Below are 19,156 nucleotides of genomic sequence, written 5' to 3'. Positions count from 1 at the left end.
TTTTCACTTTTCTTTATTTTATTTCTTTCTTTCTTGTCATTCGATGTTAAAATTTATAGCGCTGCTGAGGAGAGCAACACATCGCCCAAATGTTCTTTAATTAATCACATCGCCCAAATGGATAAATATTACACAACCAAGTTAGTATACGTACGTTATTCAACATCGAATGACACACATCGCCCCTACATGTTAAACATTATATCAATCAATTTAATTTGTGATATGATTTTGTGTTATTATGATATATTTAATTTTTATTACAAACTTTATAAAAAAAAAATTAAATACAAATGATTGTGATGCAATATATATTCGGTCAAAATATCATTTCTAAGAAAGAAAGATATATCATTAATATTGGAATGTGTACTCCAATAAATAATCACTTCAATTATTGATTATATCAATTCATTTAATTCAAATTTTAATTTAATTAATTTTTATATCAATTCAAATATAATTTATGTATTATATGTTTTTTATTTTTTTATTCAAAGTGAAACTAAACTCTATTGAAAACATAAACTATATTAAAATTTTTGCATTGATTATATGAATCAATTTAATTAAAAACTGTATAAATAAATTTAAAATACAATCGTATATTTCATTTTTCTTTAAGAATAATATGTTGTTGTGTGTATTATGAAGATATTTTGTAGATAAAATCACAACTCATTTGGATAAAGATATCGATGAAACAATTATTATTATTATTATTATTATTATTATTATTATTATTATTATTATTATTATTATTATTATTCAAATGTGACAAACACGTGTCGTGTCATAAAATTGTTTGTGCATGTGGATTTAGATGAAATAATTGCTTTTTTTTTAAAAAAAGTATTTCTCATTAATTTTATTGAATTTGATTTAAAAAAAAATTATCACATGTTAAAAAATAATAATATATAGCTTCTCAAAAATTAAAGAATTAAATATGTATTAATGTTGATGATCGACATCAATACACTAAACACGATGAGCATCATGTCATTGACAAAGGCTAACACAATCTAAAATTTGGATATATGATAATGATTATTAGCCAAAAAAATTAATCGACATGCGTTATATTTAATAAAGTTTTAAAAAATTAGCGAAAAAATAGTTTTTATAATTATATTATTTTTTCAATTTAAATGTCTATTCATTTTTCACTAATTTTTAATAATATCATCCCGTACATCGAACGGGTTAAATACTAGTTATGAAATAATAATAAATTAGAGTTAAAAGGAAAGTTCCAATAATTTTTTGAATATCTATGATTTATTAAATTAAAAAAGGAAAGTTCAAATAATTTTTGAATATCTATAATTTGTAAAATTTAAAAAAAAAAAGCGAAATTCGAATAAATTTTGAATCTCTATAATTTATAATATATTGCGTAAATTTTAAACCAACTAATTTTTTTTTAACGGTTTAAACCAACAACTTTTGAGACATAGCTATAACCATTAGTAATATGTATTTGAGTTTTATTGGATAATATAATTAAAATTTCGTGAGATTATTTTCAAACGAATAAAGATAATATGAAATAGAGGTAGCAGATATCAACCAATTAGTTTTCAAAAGGAAACTTTATCTTGTTTTTCTATATACAGATTTTAGCCTATTTTATAAGAATCTACAAGCACGAACAAAATCAAATTTTAATCCTTATTGGCAAACTCCAAATCCTAATTGCATTAAATAAGGAAGCTTTTTGAAGTATTTAATTTGAATCTATATATATTACATATAACATCTGAAGAACACACAAAAAAACAATTCCTTGAAGATATTTCCGGTGATGGAAACTCCTGATATTTCCGGTGATGGGAAGGAATATATATTAGAATGCCTCAAGATGAAGCCGATCATAATCAAGAAAGTCAAGAAAACGGAGGTCATCAAGTTATTTGGAGTGGATATTCATGCCTCCACAGAATCCGTGTATACCATAGTCCACAAACCGAAGCCTCTGCGTTGTTTCAATACGAACGCCGCACAGTTCATCCCCGTGCAATCCCACGATCCTCTCGACCAACGCGGGGGCCATGTGGAGAATGCTGAACCAGAACCAGAACCACAACCCCTTTACGACTTTTCAAGAATTCTGCAAAATATAGAGGCTCAGTTTGGTGTCATGCCCGTCTTGTTGTACCAGAAAAATCTGACGAAATCCGACCTCTCGTCGAATCTCAACAGGCTTTTCATCACCCAAAGCCGAAAACTAATGGGTTTTTTGAGAGATGAGGAGAAGCGACGAGTCGAAGTTGACGATAATAAGATATGGTTGGATGTCTTGGCCACCGATCAAACGGGGGCAAGCTACGAGTTGCGTTTGAAAAAGTGGCACAGCTTGAACATGGTTGTCCTGAACGGGAGAGACTGGAAAAAAGTGGTTTTGGAAAACAATTTGGAGGCAGGACGTTTGGTCGAACTATGGGTATATAGAGAACATGATACTGATTTGCGCTTGGCCATGAATTTCAAGAATGTCGAGTGATTCAAGAACAACTAGAGCCGCAACAACATGGATCATCTTAGAACCAATTAAGACTTAGATTTTTTTTCTTTTGAGTATGAAGATGTTAATTGAGTCCAAAAACAAAAAAAAAAACAAAAAAAACTTAATGCGTAGCCAAAAAAAAAAAAGAAATTTTTGGTAGCAGTCAGGAACAAAGGATATCGTAGAATGGTTCTAATTAGGACTTAAAATTTTATTTTTTATCGAGTCTGAAGATGTTACTCGAGTCAAAAAAAAAAAAAGAGGTGTCCAAAAAAAAATTTAACGAGGGTAGTAGTCAGGAACAACAAGCAGAAGCAATCTTTTTAGAGTCTCTGTTTTATTTTAAATAAGAACTTTTCGTACAATGTTTATTTTTTTAATATGATACATGGATTGAGTTATTTTATTTACTGATATTAATTAGTTTATTTTTTTGATACGGTACATGGATTAAGTTATTTTATTTACTAATATTAAACAATTTATTTGTTGCTTCAACTTTATCGTTTGACATATCTGTTTTTTTCTTCCTAATCTACCTTAGCAAATCTATTTAAAGCCATTATTGTTTTTAAATTATTACCACTTTCAGAATAGCAATAATAATTTAGCAGAATATGAACTTGTCAAAGATCGCCTCTCAATTACTTCATAATTTTATGGTGGGATAATTACAAATCACAAGACTTGCATATTAGAAGCAGCATTTATGAACAGTATATATAGACAATAATAAAAGGTAAACAAAAGTGAGAGCTATTTTCAATTACACGAGAGTGATGTGTATTACAAGTAATAAATTTATTTCAAATTTTGGTGTAAACACAAGTTCAATATGGAATCAAAACTTCTTTTTGCCTGCTAAACTGGAAGAATCATCACCATCCGCCTGTGCCTCTGCTCTCTGTAGTGTATATAGTCCCTCATATTGATCACGAATCCGAAGATTCGAACTCGTTGATGATTGAACCATTCACCGAGTTCCCTCAAAATTGTCCAATGCAGAGGACACATCAACTCAAAACTGGAGACCAGAAAACAGAGAACATACAGAACCGGCCTAATGGAGTCTTGGAACACAAGCGATACTAATGAAACACAGGTAAATAGCCAACAAACAAACATACAACGATTCAAAACATTATAACTGGACCTCAACTCATACTTTAGCCGACAGAAATACACAAGAAACAGTATAGAAATGAGTGCAGAACAAATGGTTTTCGGGTGGGTATCGAACGGAGTCTTGTTGGTGCCTTGGCATTTCAGTATCAGAAATTCTACGAGAGTGGATATAGAAGAGAAGTAGAGTTCACATAAGGACGTGGTCTCACCTTCGATACGCAAGAATAATATTCTATAGCACACTCTGTTGAGAAATACAGAGAAAATATGAGGGGAGAAGCTTGTTCTGGCTGCAGGAAGAGAAGCTGTTCTCTGTCCATTATCTGCCATTGTGTTATTAAACTTGGAATGCAGGTTCAATTCACAAGGAGGATGACTTGAGCACATACATATATATATATATACATTTATAATTCTTCTTTTGTCTCTGAAAAGGGTGCGTGCGCTTATAGGAAAAGGCCATGTTTTTAAAGGGATTGGTGAGGTTAATTTGAGGCTAATGTTCAGAAGGTTCATTTGGTTCTTAAAATGAAGTTACTGTTTGTGTTTCATTATCTGGGTTGCATTTAATTAGTCAACACTGAAAAGGGACTATCAGTATTCAAGGATCGGATGTTGATGGGCATTCGTATGCCTTTATGCGTTGTGTTTGATTTTACAAAAACAACAGCTTTCAATTTTCCACAGTTACTCGCTGGATTTGGATCATCTGAAAAAACAGCATGTGATATTGTGCATATTTTACACGAGATGATCACGTGATCATCTTATGGACATCAATTTAAAAAATTGTCAAGTTAAACGAGATGATCAGTTCACAACATTTGACGTCGTGTTTTCAACACGGTAGATGATCCAAAAGTCTTTTGATAGAACAACTGGTAACATGTTATACAAGATGAGAGGGCATGCATAATTAGTTGAGGTCCAAAGGGTCCATTCAGTCGACAATGTCGAGCATTTGGGAACCCTACCAAAAACCCATTAATTCACTTCACCTAAGAAAGACAAGAATATTCAAAACCTGTTGAATTTAAGTTACACTGAAGTTGCACTGATGTTGACGGCTATTTTTAAATAATATCATATTTTTCCATCTTTATATATATATATATCGGTATTTTATTCGCTTATTATTATATTCTAATTAATTAAGTGTTACCAAATTCGGTTACTAAAAGGGTCTCTCGATTAGTATAATTGTATAATCTAGATATGAAAAACTTTCTTTAGTTATTTGATATATTTTATAATAAATGGGTAAATGTATATAGTTGAGATGTGAAAAAGTGTAGAATACTTAATTCCCCAAATGCTTGACATTCTGGAGTAAATTAACCCTTTGGTCCTGTCAAATGTCCAATGCCCCTTCATCAATTATTATAATCAGAGTAAAATATTTTTTAGCAAAAATAAAAAATAATTATAAAACAAAAAAAAAAATTATACAAGCATACAACAGATTCACGAAGACATTAGTTTGTATGGTTGTGTTAATTTTTTCACGGACATGACTGATAATATTTGATTTTTTACATAAATTTATCTAATTTATTTTACATTGTAAAGATTAGGATAAAAAAATGGGATGATTACATCCACTTTTCTGAAGTTTCTCTATAAGGCAAAAACTTATGTAAGACGGTCTCATGAATCGTATTTTGTGAGACGAATATCTTATTTGGGTCATCCATGAAAAAATATTACTTTTTTATGCTAAAAATATTACTTTTTATTTTGAATATTGGTAGAGTTGACCCGTCTCACAGATAAAGATTCGTGACACCGTCTCACAAGAGACATACTCCTATCGTAATCATAACAAAATTCAAATACATTTAAATGTTACATGGTTTGTCAAAATGAAATAATAAATCTAATAACTTTTGAAATTACAAACACCCTATTAATTTTGTATTTAACTTATATTTTTAGGGGTTGGAAGTAAGAAAAATACAAATACGAAGGATGTATATAATATTAAAAGGTATAAAATTTATTTGTTATTTTTCAGAAATAGGGAGACGTATATAATATTTAAATATAGTTGAGTATTTTTTGTTAATCAAGATGTAATTAATCCTAAAAAACTTGATAATCAAAATAGCAAGGAAATCAATTGATAAATATGCAAAACCAGAGGGACTTAATGAAATTATGTGAACTTGTGGGAGTTAAATTGAGAATTTCCCCTTCGCCTCCCCCACATGAGCTTTCAAGAATCGCAATTGCAGCAGATCCGCGATTAGTGAAAAGATGGTTAACAATAGAGGATCATATCAGAGGAACCTATTTTCATCAAGAAACAGAAATTCATCGTTTTTATCAGTTGTGTTGTACGTGATGCTTTTATTTGTTCTTTCCATCTCCATTTTCATCATATACAGCAAAGATATACTGGAAGAAGATGAAAAGAGTATTCCCCTTCTTAGAGTTGAGAAGTCCAAATCCGGGCAGGTTTGGTTTTGGTGCTTTTATTCGTATGATGATTAAATTTTTGCTTGTTTTCGATAAATATGTAAATTTGGGATGTTGCTTGTTTTCTTGGTTGAATAAGTGAATTTGGGAACTTTTGACTTGGCGTTATATATGATTTAAAAGTTATCGGTATCTACAATGGAGAACTTTTTTTTCACCAACTATAGTATATCGTCCACATTATTACTGAGTTCATAGATTCAGTTGCTGGTGTTCAACGGGTAATAGTAACCGGGAGAGTGTTGTCGGACTAATTTTCTGTCTGAAAATCGTGTTCTGCCATGGTTGTGGGTATGAAACTTCAAAGATCGGAAATTTGTCAGAGAAAGCTTGAACGTAGCTGCAGTTCATAATTCTGTCGTGGGTGAATCTTTTTATACATATTAGCAAGAAAACTGCACAAATTTATGGGGGGAATTACAGAGGACCGAAGGCGGGCTCCAAGGCTAATTATCAAAAATTATATGCTGCTTAAATTATCACCATGTAGTTAAGGTTACAAAACACCCCATAACAAAACATACGATTTCTGCAGGTGTTTTCATTGTTAATGGCATCATGGTTACTAAAATAGTCTTGTGTTGATTTTCATAAAAATGTCCATGTTCTCGCTCGGTTCTACGGCCACATTTTTTATTTTTTCTATGAATGAATATTTGGACTAATTATTTCCCATTGCCCATTGAGGCAGATCTCACTTTCTAGCTCGTTCTGTGATTTGATTATCACTCTTATCATAGGGCTAGAAACTAATAACTGAACAGGTAAAAAGTAAATTAAGTGGAACATTATCGAAGGCCTGTGGAAGTATTGGGTAGGTTCGATGCACTGCCCCACATGGTTCGAATGAACAAGATTTAAACACATATGTGATTTAAAAAAAATTAGTGGACCCCATGTATGTGTGGCTAAATTTGAGCCCTTGATTCTATCATGGGGTAGTGCCCCTACATGTAGGATGGAATCAACCGAAGTATTGAACTTTTACATTATGAACATATTTCGTAAATGTTAAGTAGCAAGCACTTTGATTGTTCAAAAACGATTTTTTTTTTAATCTAGAGGGCCAACCACAATGCCTTAAAACTGTTCTAATTCTTAGTGACGAGGTTATTTTGATTTACTCTGCAGCAGAAAGATGATAAACTATGGGAAGCTCCTCGTAATCACCGTTTAAGACCATGTTCTAAACCTACCAGTAAATATAAAGGTTCTGTCCTCTTATCTAACATATTTATGTTCCTCGAAGTCCTATGATTAATGTTATCTGTACTTCCATTTATTCCAAATTCATTTATTTTGTCTTGAATGCCCGGTCCCCCACAGCAACCTCAGTTGGGAATCACTATATAACAGTGAGGAGCAATGGCGGGCTAAATCAAATGCGCACTGGGGTAAGCATTTTTTTCCATCCACTATTCTGTTGTTTGTGTGGATAGATTGATTTGTTTTAAAGTTAAAGTTAATTCTCACTTTTGAACATGCTATGTATTTAGCAAAAGGCATATTTCAAATTGGTTCTGTTGCCTGGATTTCTATGTAGTATATCCAGATATTCTGCTAGTGTTGAGGGTACATCATTTTGAATCATTTAGTTATATTATTTTGGTAAATACTACAATGCGGAAACAAAAGTGACAAAAGCAAAAAAAAACATGCAACTCTAGCCATTTTAAATCTATTCCTTTGTCCGATTAAAAGAAAAGACTAAAGATGATGTAATTTCATTTATTCTTTAGAACTGATACTGTTATTATGATCAACAATTTGATAAATGCCCATTTTCTTATAATTTGTTCCATGGATGTTTTACATGTAGATAGCTGATATGGTGGCTGTGGCACGCATAATGAATGCTACACTTGTGATTCCTCAATTAGACAAGCGTTCATTCTGGCAGGATTCAAGGTACATTATTTTACTGCAATGCTTCTGCTGCATATCAAGTCGTCTTTGCATTAATATTGTAATAAATTTGTAAAGGTCTCTTCATTGTTGGCGTAAGTTTTTAACTTCGGGGATTTTTGTTGAAATACTGTTTATACAACAATATTATATGAGTTTGTATGTCTCTGACACTAAATGGGATGCATTTGTGTGCAGTACATTCTCTGATGTATTTGATGAACTCCATTTTGTCAATACATTACAACAAGATGTGGTGATTGTGAAGGAACTTCCTAAGGAATTAGAATCAGTTCCTCGAGCTAGGAAGCACTTCACTTCATGGTCTGGTGGGAGTTACTATGAGGAAATGAGACAACTCTGGAAGGACTATCAGGCAAGTTTTTCATCATCCGTTTGTTACTTGACCTCCAAAATATTCACACAAAATAGAAGCACAAATAGTTATCTCATATTACAGCTGTTAGGTATTGTTTCTTTCATGTGCATTGTTAAAAAAATTTTGAGGAATCAATTACTCAAGATTAAAATATCTGGAATGCCATTAATAGATGTGGATGGATGTGCTATAATCATTTGCGTGTGAAATTCAAATTTCATTCTGGATTGACTTTTTCAGTCTTATTTGTAGATAATTCATGTGGCAAAATCAGACTCTAGGCTTGCAAACAACGACCTGCCTCTAGACATTCAGAGATTGAGATGTCGCGCTCTATATCATGCTCTCCGTTTTGCTCCTTCCATTGAGAGACTTGGAAAGGTCAGAACCATGATTCTAGTTTCCATTCCCTTGTCTGAATTACTATTTTGATATTTCACACTAGAATCACTCCGAGGTTGTCAAAATTTCTCGAGGTTCTTGAGAAATTCAAATACCTAAAAAATGGGTTCGTAAGTAGAATTACGAGTACGATATCCATGAATTCACGTGTTTTTGGTGATATATTTAAGAAGTATCCTATGGGGATTCATGTTATATTAGGTTCTGAGCTTAAATGACGGTGACACCACAGAAGCTAGTGGAGCGGCTGAGATTCCGTGCAAAAAGATACATTGCGCTGCATCTGAGATATGAGAAAGATATGCTATCTTTTACTGGCTGTACTTATGGTCTTACTGATACAGAATCCAAGGAGCTCAGAGTGATGAGGTGAAAAGCTTTCTATGTTTTTTACGTGTTGATGTGCCCATATGAATTTTGAATGACTTAGGTTTGTCTAAAATCTCGTAGCCAACTTCATTATCACTGTTGTTGGTATCTGCGGATTGGAGTTCTCTTTTTTGGTGTTCTGACTGGTGACGATCCACGGGTCCCTGTGCTGGGTTGACTGATGATGTACTGGAGCAATTTGGAAATCATCATAACCTAAATATGGTTTAGGTTAAGAAATATATTCTTGTGAATGATCAAAAAAATAAGAAAATTATTCTGGAAGTACAAGCTATCCTATTAAGAGGGCTTTTCTTGGTTTTGATTCTCTGTAAATTGGTTTTGTTTCATTTCAAACATGTTCAATTAAAATAGTTGTTTGATATTGAATAATTTATTTGAATGGGGAGATAATTGTTCCATGACATACTGTTTAGAACATGCTTAATCTTAAGGTTACACAGCTATAAGTATTTGAATCCTCCTGTTTAGTTAATTACTTGGTTTTATTGCTAAAACTGAGTAAACAAATTCGTGATTTACAATGAGGGCATTTGGTGAGCTGTCTCTTCTATACATATTTGCCTACTAAACACCGTTAACCTCGTGTATTTTCCTCATCTTACATTCTCTAATTTTTGGTCTTGTTAGGGAAAATATGAATCATTGGAAGATTAAGAATATTAACTCAACCGAACAGAGAATTGGTGGTTTCTGCCCTTTAACTCCCAAGGAGGTTGGCGTATTTCTTCAAGCTCTTGGTTACCCTCCATCTACATTGATATATATTGCTGCTGGTGAAGTTTATGGTGGCGACGCTCACCTTTCAGAGCTCAAATCTCTATTTCCAAACATAGTATTCAAGGTTGCTTTTGTTGGGAATTTTGTATTTGACCGGGAAATATATGCTTTTTTTTCCTCTTTCAAAATATAGTTCTCAGAAGCTATCTGGCTAAATTTCTCAATCATGACAGGAAATGCTTGCAACCCAGGAAGAACTGAAAACATTTTCTAATCACGCCTCACAAAGTGCAGCACTTGATTACATCATTAGTATAGAAAGTGATGTTTTTATTCCATCTCATTCGGGTAACATGGCGAGAACTGTTGAAGGTCATCGTCGATACATAGGGCATAGAAAAACAATCACTCCAGACAGGTATAAAGTACTAGCAGCAACAATATCTTGTTTATATTTTCAGGTAAATAATTTTTATATAATGTTACTAAATAGTTCCACTAACCTTAAAGAAGCAAACAGAAACAGATGTCTAGTAATGTAATATTGGTGATTATACTCCAAATGTAGAAAGTCAATATTCTCAAACCCATAATTTACCATGACAAAGCCTACTGCTAGGATTGCTATTAGAAGAATATCTATATTTCTTTTACCTTATAATTTAGATTTTTAGGCATCCAAATGAAATCTTATCATTCGTTTGTACATTATGATATTCGATATTTTTAATATGGTCCATTATTGTTACAAGTACAATAGTGCATAAAACTTTTCTGAGTTTCTTTATTATGTCCTATGATACTCTGTACATTATGTGCAGGAAAGGTCTAGTTGAATTATTTGATAAACTAGAAGATGGAAAGCTCGGATTATCGTCTTTGTCCCGTCTTGTGAAGAAACTTCATCAGAATAGGTAAGAGATGTATACGCAACTTTATATTTCTTGTTCACCTCATTGGCAGATATATTTCAGCGCATACTTAGCTTCTTTTCCTGCGTTGGTGGATTACGTTCATCTCAATCCTATTCTTCTCAGATGTTTTGCCCCTATTATGTTGAATTAGGTTTCTTCCGAAAAGATGTAAGAAATGTTGCGGGGTACATTTGAACCCGATTGTGATCCTACACAGCATCTTTAGGGGGAAAAAAGTAATTCTGAAAGATTGACTTTTAGGTTCAAATTAGGTTCGTTTACTGATCACCACTTACTGGGTTGTAAACAAGTGTAGGCAAGCTCAAGTGGTGTTCTACTTGAGCTCAATCTCGCTGAAGTAGCCTTTTGAAGTCGATCTCTTACTTGTAGGAAATAAGGTTACTCACTCTCTACAAGCTGAAAGCTTTTTCAAGTGTCGATGGAGTTGTTGCGATAGAAATAATTCAAGAGGTCGGCTAATGAAACTGCTGCATTGGCCTCTGGTCTTCACAACATTAGTTGTCAAATGGCCAATTTTTTTTCCAGAGTGAAGAGCAAAAGAGCAATTTAAATTAATTGAAAAGAAAAATATATATAAAAATATAATAATGAATACTCGAGTCAGAGGAAGGAACCGCGCTTTCAACGAGCAGGTTGAAGCGCTTGCACCTCTACCTTGGCAAGCTGATTTATAATTATGCCACATAGATTAACTATACTACGAACTTTTACAATTATGGACTTTCAGGTACGGCGCACCTAGAAGAAGAGAAGGAGCTCCTCCAGGAATCAAGGGCCGAGCACGACTCAGGCTGGAGGAATCCTTCTACCAAAACCCGCTCCCTGAATGCATATGTAACTCAGAAGATGCAGGCAGGTGAAATGCAAAAGTTGTACCCTCTTCATCAAGAAAAAGTAAAAATGGGTGATCAAAATGAGCATCAGCTATTCCAAAATTTGTTTTTCGGCCTTTTCAAAAATTTTAGCACTGTGATTTTGGGTTCATTCTAACTTGTGAACTATCATGTTCATCGTATTTTGGGTTCATTCTAACTTGTGAACTATCATGTTCATCGTATAATTCTTTCTAGTTATTAGTTGTGAAATAAAGCTAGTAAGTTGTTGTAACCATAATGCGTTGATGCGCTGTGATTTATTTTTATGAAATAATTTTTCGTTGTAATGTACGCCATTCGCAATCACATACCAGACTAGTAGTCTATGTCAACAAGCAGCATTCTATATAGGAGTCGCGCATGTATTTTATGTGAAACCCATGATTGCTTTGATCCATCCAACAGTATTTGTTGTATAGGAAGTACTTTCTTCGATACAGCACAGATTATTCGGACCAATGTGTTACAAATGACAGTCAAACAAACGACAACTAAAAGATTATAAAGAACTTGAGTCTTGAATCTCATTGGTGTCAAGGGTATAGTGATACGTGACCCTTTCCAAAGAATAAAGGAATGACGCTTCGTAAATTGATGGACTCGAGAATGGAAAAAATTATTCAGACTTTTGCATACAAATATCACAACAGCAATGAAAAAATGACGTGGGAACGACAAAAATTGATGCGCGATCTCTCTGTTTTTTGGGTGTGTTTCTGGTACAAAGAATGAAAAAATTAAGTACCAAACTTCTTTGACAAGCTATTCTATGGTTTACCTTGTGTTTAGTAACTCGTGTACATGTTCCAACTTTGCTCGCTAACTTAGCGAACTAGTTCCTGTAGTCGGTTATAAGGAATTGATGACCAAGGAATTTACCCACAGTTCTGAAGCTGCAAACAAAGAATGCAAGCTTAATGATAACGCCTTCAGTTATAGATATCATCAGTACATCAAAGAAACTAGGGCCATTTCCATGGGCTCAAAAACATCGCATTATAAAGACTTGTTTCACGAATAGAATCAAGGTATAATCTGTTTTTCATATTCTCCAACACGTAGTATACACCTACACAAAACCATGCGTGACTTGCAGAATTACATGCGATAGATGCGATGTAGGACCATGTGTGACCTACACGATAGATATGTAATCAATGGCTCAATGCACCAACGTGTAATCGACCTTATCAAACTGTAATCAATGGATCCAATAGCATAAAAGGGTCTTGCATAAATCTGGGAGAGGAAAGCAACACGGATAACTAGATGGATTTTGAGGGGGCAAATTTTATAGTTCTAGAAAAATTACTCATAAACTTTCAAATTGTTAAAGGTGGTCCACTCCCTCGTCTTTTTTTATCGGTACTCGTCTTTTTGGTCATTAAGCAGTCAAGCATGAAAAAGCACAATATAAAGTCATTACTCCAAGTTTCTACAAAAGCGTCAAGGCCATTAACTTACCGAATTCTCGCACTCAAAATCTTGTTCAAAGATACCGAGCAAATAGGAAAGGACTATCTCGTTCCACATATCAGGTACTCCAGGTAGACACCAGTGGCTACAGTCAGATAAAGAAGGCATGTCACCCCAATTCCCAACATGTGCATCGCTTCGAAAAGATGACATTGGAGTTACGTGAATAACAGTAACAGGAACGGCCATATTTTTCACCACTTCAAGTACCATACTTGAAAATGGATTTGCACTGTCTTTCGTGACTTCTAAAAGCGGCAACTTAGTCACATTGCATAGCCGCAAAGTCACATTCCTGAAGCAGAAACAGACTGCCATTTGATAAGATAAATCGGCCCAACATGGAAAACCAATATAAGAATTGTTTAGCAATAGGTACCTCCAGTGAGATGGCTCAAATGTTCGAAAGAAAACTCGGGTTCTTTTTGGATTAATCATTTTATCAACCCAAGATGCCCAAGTTTGCAAGGCAGTTTTGTAAGCACCAACAATTGGCATTCCAAGCTTTAAAGTCTTACCAAACTGGAAATAGCAACCCCTGTAAATACAGAATTCAAGACTTAATATACATTAAGAGAACAGAGGAACCAATAGTGGTGGTTCTGGATTACATGATTAGTTAATTGTTCAAAAATCATATGCATGACATAGAAGATATCAAACATAAATCGTCAAATAGTTGGAAAAATGATTGCCTACTTGCACTCAGATCGTGCACATTAGTTCAATCACGACACAGCTGATATATCTTATAAAGGCTCAATGAAATGAATAGACAAATAAATCTAAAATTTATTTATGATCGAGGAGGTAACTTACGTCCCAACAAGCTTTCCCGGGACCCACCACTGACCCGAATTGAAAATCAGAACATCTGAATCAATCCATTCCTTACTGATACTATCCAACTTGTCCAACTTAAGGGTTGATCTAACTCTCTTTGGTGCATGTTTAGGCGCCCAGTTATGTTGTACAAGGAAAACCGATCTGTAAAACTCAACGGTGAAATTAAAGGAACTGAACCTTACACCCAAGAATCTAATTTGCTTTGTTATTTTGCTCCCGTTAACTTCATAAGCACTCTCCTTATCTTCCAAGCCGGTCATTAAAAAACATATCAAAGATTCCCACTGTGTTCTACTCATTGAATCACCAACAAAAACAACTCTTTTATTTCGTAGCTTTTCCAAAATAACCTGCACATTAACTCTTGGAATATCACAATTCTTTGGTTTCCACCTCCATTTCAGATAATCTTCATCCATCCGACCATTAGCTAGACAATTGAATCCTTGCTCTACAAAAGGACATTCTGAAGCATTGTACAATGGGTAACCATGATCCAGAACCCAATTTCCATCAAATACATCACACGTATTATCGGAACCACTGAAATTCATAAATCTATCCTCCGGAACATGAAATGAATGCGTAAGATTTGGCAGAACATACATGTATCCACAGCCCACAGCCAAGAAGAAGGAAACCAACCATCCCATTATAATCAGAGCATGAAATAGAGGTGACATCCGACTCTTTCTACTAAATCTTGGACTTCCAATATTAGCAGTCCTTTGTTTAAAGGAAACACTTCTATTAAAACTACTCATTCTTTCCATTGATAACAAACTGCACCTCCGCACTTTAAAAACAAGATCTTCTAAAACAGGAAACCAAATGAACAAAAATTATCTCTTTAAACAAAAAGAACCATCTCTAATAAAGCACCCAAACCAGAAATAAACCAGACAACCAATCAGTACACCTACCATTCAGTCACAATCACACCTAATTTAGCTGTACACCAAACTAAAATGATAAAAAGTTCATTACATCTTTATCAACTTTGTCCATAAAAGTCCCTATAAATCGAACCCTGAACCTCACTGGATGACACCTTCATACAGAAATACACAAAATGAAACGGGCATCCAAGAATTCTTAAAAAATAAGCTTTTTCCACGAATTTCGACTCAATCCAGCAACAAAAAAGCCCGGATAGAATCTTATGCCAAAAAATGAATAATAAGTAATGGGAAGGCGAGATGGAACAGTTGAGATCGAGGGAGTTGGAACGATGTTTGAACAAACAACAATGGTTCCGGTATTGCCGAGCATTACGTGGATCCCGGCACTTAGCCTACGTTTTGCTTTAATTACCCCTTGAACTATTGAAAGTTTCTTGATTCTAACCTTTTACTTTACTCGTCATACCATTTTGCGCCACCAAAGTTATATTAATATATTAATGATTTATTTTTATTTTATCAATTCAATCCTAAATTATTTTTTAAAAAAATAATACGCCAATATTTGTTAATGATTAACTAACATAAGTTCAAGAAATTCCTAAAAAAAAAGATTTTTATTAATTTCTTTCAAGAAACATTATCCCACTAAAAATCAAATTTCCACAAATTATTTTTTGGGGAAAAAATAATTTTGATGAAATAACTTGTATACAAAATTATATGTACTGAAAGAGATTATTTATTGTATGAGTGAGTCTTACGTGAGACCGTCTCACGGATATTAATCTGTGAGACGGGTCAACCCTACCCATATTCACAATAAAAATTAATACTCTTAGCATAAAAATTTATACTTTTTCATGGATGATCCAATAAGAGATCCGTCTCACAAATTCGACCCGTGAAACCGTCTCACACAAATTTTTGCCTTATTGTATTTATTTACATTTTTAGCAGAAAAATATAATTAAAAATTGTCGATATAATTTTAGATTATGGGATACTTCTAAAAAAAATCTTGGTGGAATAATGAATTTCTGACTGCAATTTTTTTATTTTCTATTTCCTCCAGTAAATCCAATTTGCAAGGGTATATAAATAAATTATACCCATAATTAGGCATGGGAATAAAAGATTGCTGAAGCTGCATACTGTGTGTAGCTCGCCACTTCAAACCTACTATCCGCCGGAGCTGGGTGGCGGGAATGGAGAAAGGATGCAGGGATGCTAAAAAGTTCTCAAGAAATTCATAGATGTTTGAGTGATTTTTTCAATGTTTGTTTCTGTGATCAGGTCTGCTCTTATCCGCATAAAGGTCTTTGGCAGCGTCCAATTCATGGGACTCCAATCTGTTCCATCGCTTCCACATTTCACTCCTTACGTTTCGGACTCTGGTTCAGAGGATCTGAATTCCATCTTGACGAATGGTGCTGTTGTAATCAGTGATAGCGTCGGCAAGTGGTAACCATTCCGGGCAGTTGAATCTGTTTAAGGTCGTTGAGATTCTTAAGGGATGCGAAGGAAACCCATTTCTGCGTTATCTTTTCTTAAGCAACTCAAGGAAGTGGGGTTTCAGCACACTGTTGAAACTTACTTGGCAGTTATTGATATTCTCTGTTTTTGGGGGCTTGGATAGGAAGTTGAATTCTTTGATGTTAGAAGCAATAAAATTTGAAAAGATGCATGGTGATTTCAAGGTGTCGGAGTTGATGGAGGCAATAGTGGGGGTGATTCAGGCCGAGGGTCCATGTTCACTTGTTCGCGCTTTCGATGCCTTAGTTAAGGGTTATGTTAATTTAGGCATGTTCGACGAGGCCATTGATACCATTTGTGAAATGAAAAGAAGCGGTGTCGAGCCACGTTTGTGTTTGTATAATAATTTGATGAATGGGATGATAAAGCGTGGGAAGGTGGATATAGCCATTGCTCTGTTTAAGCAGTTGAAGACACTTGAGCTGAGGTCGAATGTGTATATATATGGGATTGTCATCAAGGCATATTGTCGAAAGGGTGGTCTTGAAGAAGCCGTTGATATATTTGTGGAGATGGAGGGAGTAGCACCTGATGCTTTATTTATGCAACTTATATTGAAGGGCTTTGTATGCATGGGATGTCTGAGTGGGGCTATGCGATCTTACGTTCTTGGAGAGCTAAATGTTTTTAAATTGATGAACACGCTTATATTTCTGTGATTCGAGGGTTTGTTAAAGAAAAGAAGCTCGGAGATGCAGAGATTCTCTTAGTTGACATGGAAGAACAAGGGCTAGTTCCTAAAGAGTTTAGTTATAGTCCGTTGATCCAGTGGTTTTGTCCTTCAGGTAACATAGTTACTGCTTTAACTTTACATAATGAGATGGTGACAAAGGGTGCCAAAACTAATCATTTCATAGTTGCTTCGATTCTTCAGTGTTTGTGCCTGAGGGTACGTCGCATGAGGCGGTAGACCAGTTCTTTAACTTCATGAGATCGGGTATTTTTCTTGACACAGTGTTGCGAGATAGGTAAAATAGAGGAGGCGATGGAATTGTTTGATGAGATGAAAAGAAAGAAGTTAATTCCAGATGTAGTGCATTACATCTTTGTGCATTTCCTTGGTAATTGGCTATTGTCTCTGTGGAATGATTTTGTTGCGATAAGCTTATTAGAGGAAATGAACAAACTGGATTGAAACCCGATTTTATACTTATGATGTTCTTGCATGTGGATTGTCTCGAAAGGGTCTATCGAAAGAGGTGCATTTCCTTTTGGATACCATGAAAGGACTAGGTTTGACTCCAAGCACTGTGATGCATAACATGATAATTGAAGGCTTGTGCATTGGAGGAAAAGTCAAGGAAGCTGAAAAGTACTTCAGTAATTTAGAAAAGAGTCTCAAACATTATACTTATATGATCAATGGGTACTGTGAATCGAGCATGGCGACAACAGCTTTCGAAGTTTTTTTCCAGATTGATCATGCGAGGATTTCTGGAAAAAAAGAGTTCTTGTTTAAAACTTCTTAGCAGCCTCTGTTTGGATGGAGAATGTGACCGAGCTATCAAGCTGTTTGAGATAATATTTCTTCTGTCGATGGTCCTAGCAAGAAAATGTATAGAACTCTCAGATCTTCTCTATGCTGTGCTGGAAATATGAAAATAGATGGGCATTTGATTATATGGCCAGAAAAGGATTGTCTCCCGATGTATAATAATGTACACCATAATGTTGAATGGATATTGTCAGGTGAATTACCTACGAGAAGCCCTTGATCTCTTCAATGATATGAAGGGAAGGGGCAATAGCCCTGACACAATCACTTATACTGTCATGTTTGACAGACATTCGAAAGTAAATTTGAAAAGGGTTTGGTCTCAAGCAGAAAATGAAGGAATCAATAACAAGAAACTGACAGCTTCAACCTTCTGGTCTGAAATGAAGGAGATGGTATTGAAGCCCGATGTCATTTGCTACACAGCTTTAATCGACAGTGGATGCAAATCTGACAACCTTCAGCGTGCTCTTTCCCTGTTCAATGAGATGATTGAACATGGTTTACAACCTGGTACTGTCACATACACGGCCCTCTTATCTAGGTATTATAAGCAGGGGCGTATGGGCAAGGCCTTAACCCTGTTACATGAGATGTCATCCAAGGTAGCAGAGCCAGATAGTCGTACCATGTCAACGTTGTATAATGGTATTGTATGAGTGAAGAAAGTACAGTTCCGACATTGAATCTGCCTCGCTCTCTGGTAGAATACTCAGCATCGTTATGCATAGGGGTGCAAACGAACCGAATCGAGCCGAATAATAGTAAAAAAGTCAGGCTCGAATTCGGCTCGAAATAGGTATATTCGAGTTCGAGCTCGATTCGAAGTTCGATAATTTCAAATATTTGGGCTCGAGCTCGGCTCGAAATGAAGTTCGAGTTCGAGTTCGAGTTCGGCTCGAAATATTCGAATATATTCGTGAACTATTCGAATTATTGCTCGGATATTAAGGTTTGAAAGCTCGAAATGCTCGAAATATTCGAAATGTATATATATATATATATATATATATTATATTATATTAATAAAATATTAAGGCTCGCGAACTATTCGCGAGCTATCGAACAAAATAATTTGGGCTCGAGTTCGACTCGAAAAAAAGTTCGAATGTTTTCGAGTTCGGCTCAAATTCGATAAGTTCGAATACGAATCGAATATTTATCGAGCCGGCTCGAAAAACTC

The 19,156-nt window shown here is 34.6% G+C and overlaps 2 protein-coding genes and 1 pseudogene across 5 annotated transcripts; 2 read left to right on the top strand and 1 right to left on the bottom strand.

The window, feature by feature from the left end:
• The first annotated feature begins 5,818 nt into the window (after positions 1-5,818).
• LOC140826392 (O-fucosyltransferase 38) lies at positions 5,819-11,859 on the top strand. Of its 4 annotated transcripts, none has more exons than XR_012116812.1 (11): positions 5,819-6,091; positions 7,244-7,322; positions 7,439-7,506; positions 7,932-8,020; positions 8,216-8,393; positions 8,649-8,777; positions 9,031-9,167; positions 9,819-10,032; positions 10,142-10,369; positions 10,730-10,822; positions 11,571-11,820. XR_012116812.1 is itself a non-coding variant. In XM_073188658.1 (11 exons), the coding sequence occupies exons 1-11, from the start codon at positions 5,891-5,893 to the stop codon at positions 11,701-11,703; spliced, it is 1,503 nt and encodes a 500-aa protein (XP_073044759.1). In that variant the 5' UTR covers positions 5,819-5,890; the 3' UTR covers positions 11,704-11,859. The 4 variants fall into 4 exon arrangements, 3 of the variants coding, with proteins under 3 accessions (XP_073044759.1, XP_073044758.1, XP_073044760.1); XM_073188658.1 differs by having other exon boundaries at positions 7,247-7,322; positions 10,142-10,326; positions 11,571-11,859; XM_073188657.1 differs by having other exon boundaries at positions 10,142-10,326; positions 11,571-11,859.
• Positions 11,860-12,462: 603 nt separating this feature from the next.
• On the bottom strand, positions 12,463-15,407 carry LOC140826394 (protein trichome berefringence-like 7). The gene is made up of 4 exons (XM_073188660.1): positions 14,014-15,407; positions 13,574-13,732; positions 13,183-13,489; positions 12,463-12,611 (listed from the first exon to the last, which is right to left on the bottom strand). Exons 1-4 carry the CDS (start codon positions 14,811-14,813, stop codon positions 12,594-12,596), a joined length of 1,284 nt encoding a protein of 427 aa, XP_073044761.1. The 5' UTR covers positions 14,814-15,407; the 3' UTR covers positions 12,463-12,593.
• A 644-nt stretch (positions 15,408-16,051) lies between these two features.
• On the top strand, positions 16,052-18,659 carry LOC140826390 (uncharacterized; annotated as a pseudogene).
• Positions 18,660-19,156: the final 497 nt, after the last annotated feature.

Source organism: Primulina eburnea, chromosome 3, assembly GCF_022965805.1.
Source record: "Primulina eburnea isolate SZY01 chromosome 3, ASM2296580v1, whole genome shotgun sequence".
In the NCBI taxonomy this organism is placed as follows: domain Eukaryota; kingdom Viridiplantae; phylum Streptophyta; class Magnoliopsida; order Lamiales; family Gesneriaceae; genus Primulina; species Primulina eburnea.
This window is presented reverse-complemented; position numbering and strand designations above follow the sequence as displayed.

Coding starts and splice junctions, on each gene's coding strand:
- LOC140826392 (XM_073188657.1), top strand. CDS start 5,891: ATGGTTAACAATAGAGGATCATATCAGAGGAACCTATTTTCATCAAGA. Junction 8,021..8,215: donor TCATTCTGGCAGGATTCAAG/GTACATTATTTT, acceptor ATTTGTGTGCAG/TACATTCTCTGATGTATTTG. Junction 8,778..9,030: donor CCATTGAGAGACTTGGAAAG/GTCAGAACCATG, acceptor GTGACACCACAG/AAGCTAGTGGAGCGGCTGAG.
- LOC140826394 (XM_073188660.1), bottom strand. CDS start 14,813: ATGGAAAGAATGAGTAGTTTTAATAGAAGTGTTTCCTTTAAACAAAGG. Junction 13,733..14,013: donor CCGGGAAAGCTTGTTGGGAC/GTAAGTTACCTC, acceptor CTGTATTTACAG/GGGTTGCTATTTCCAGTTTG. Junction 13,490..13,573: donor TTTGAGCCATCTCACTGGAG/GTACCTATTGCT, acceptor TTTCTGCTTCAG/GAATGTGACTTTGCGGCTAT.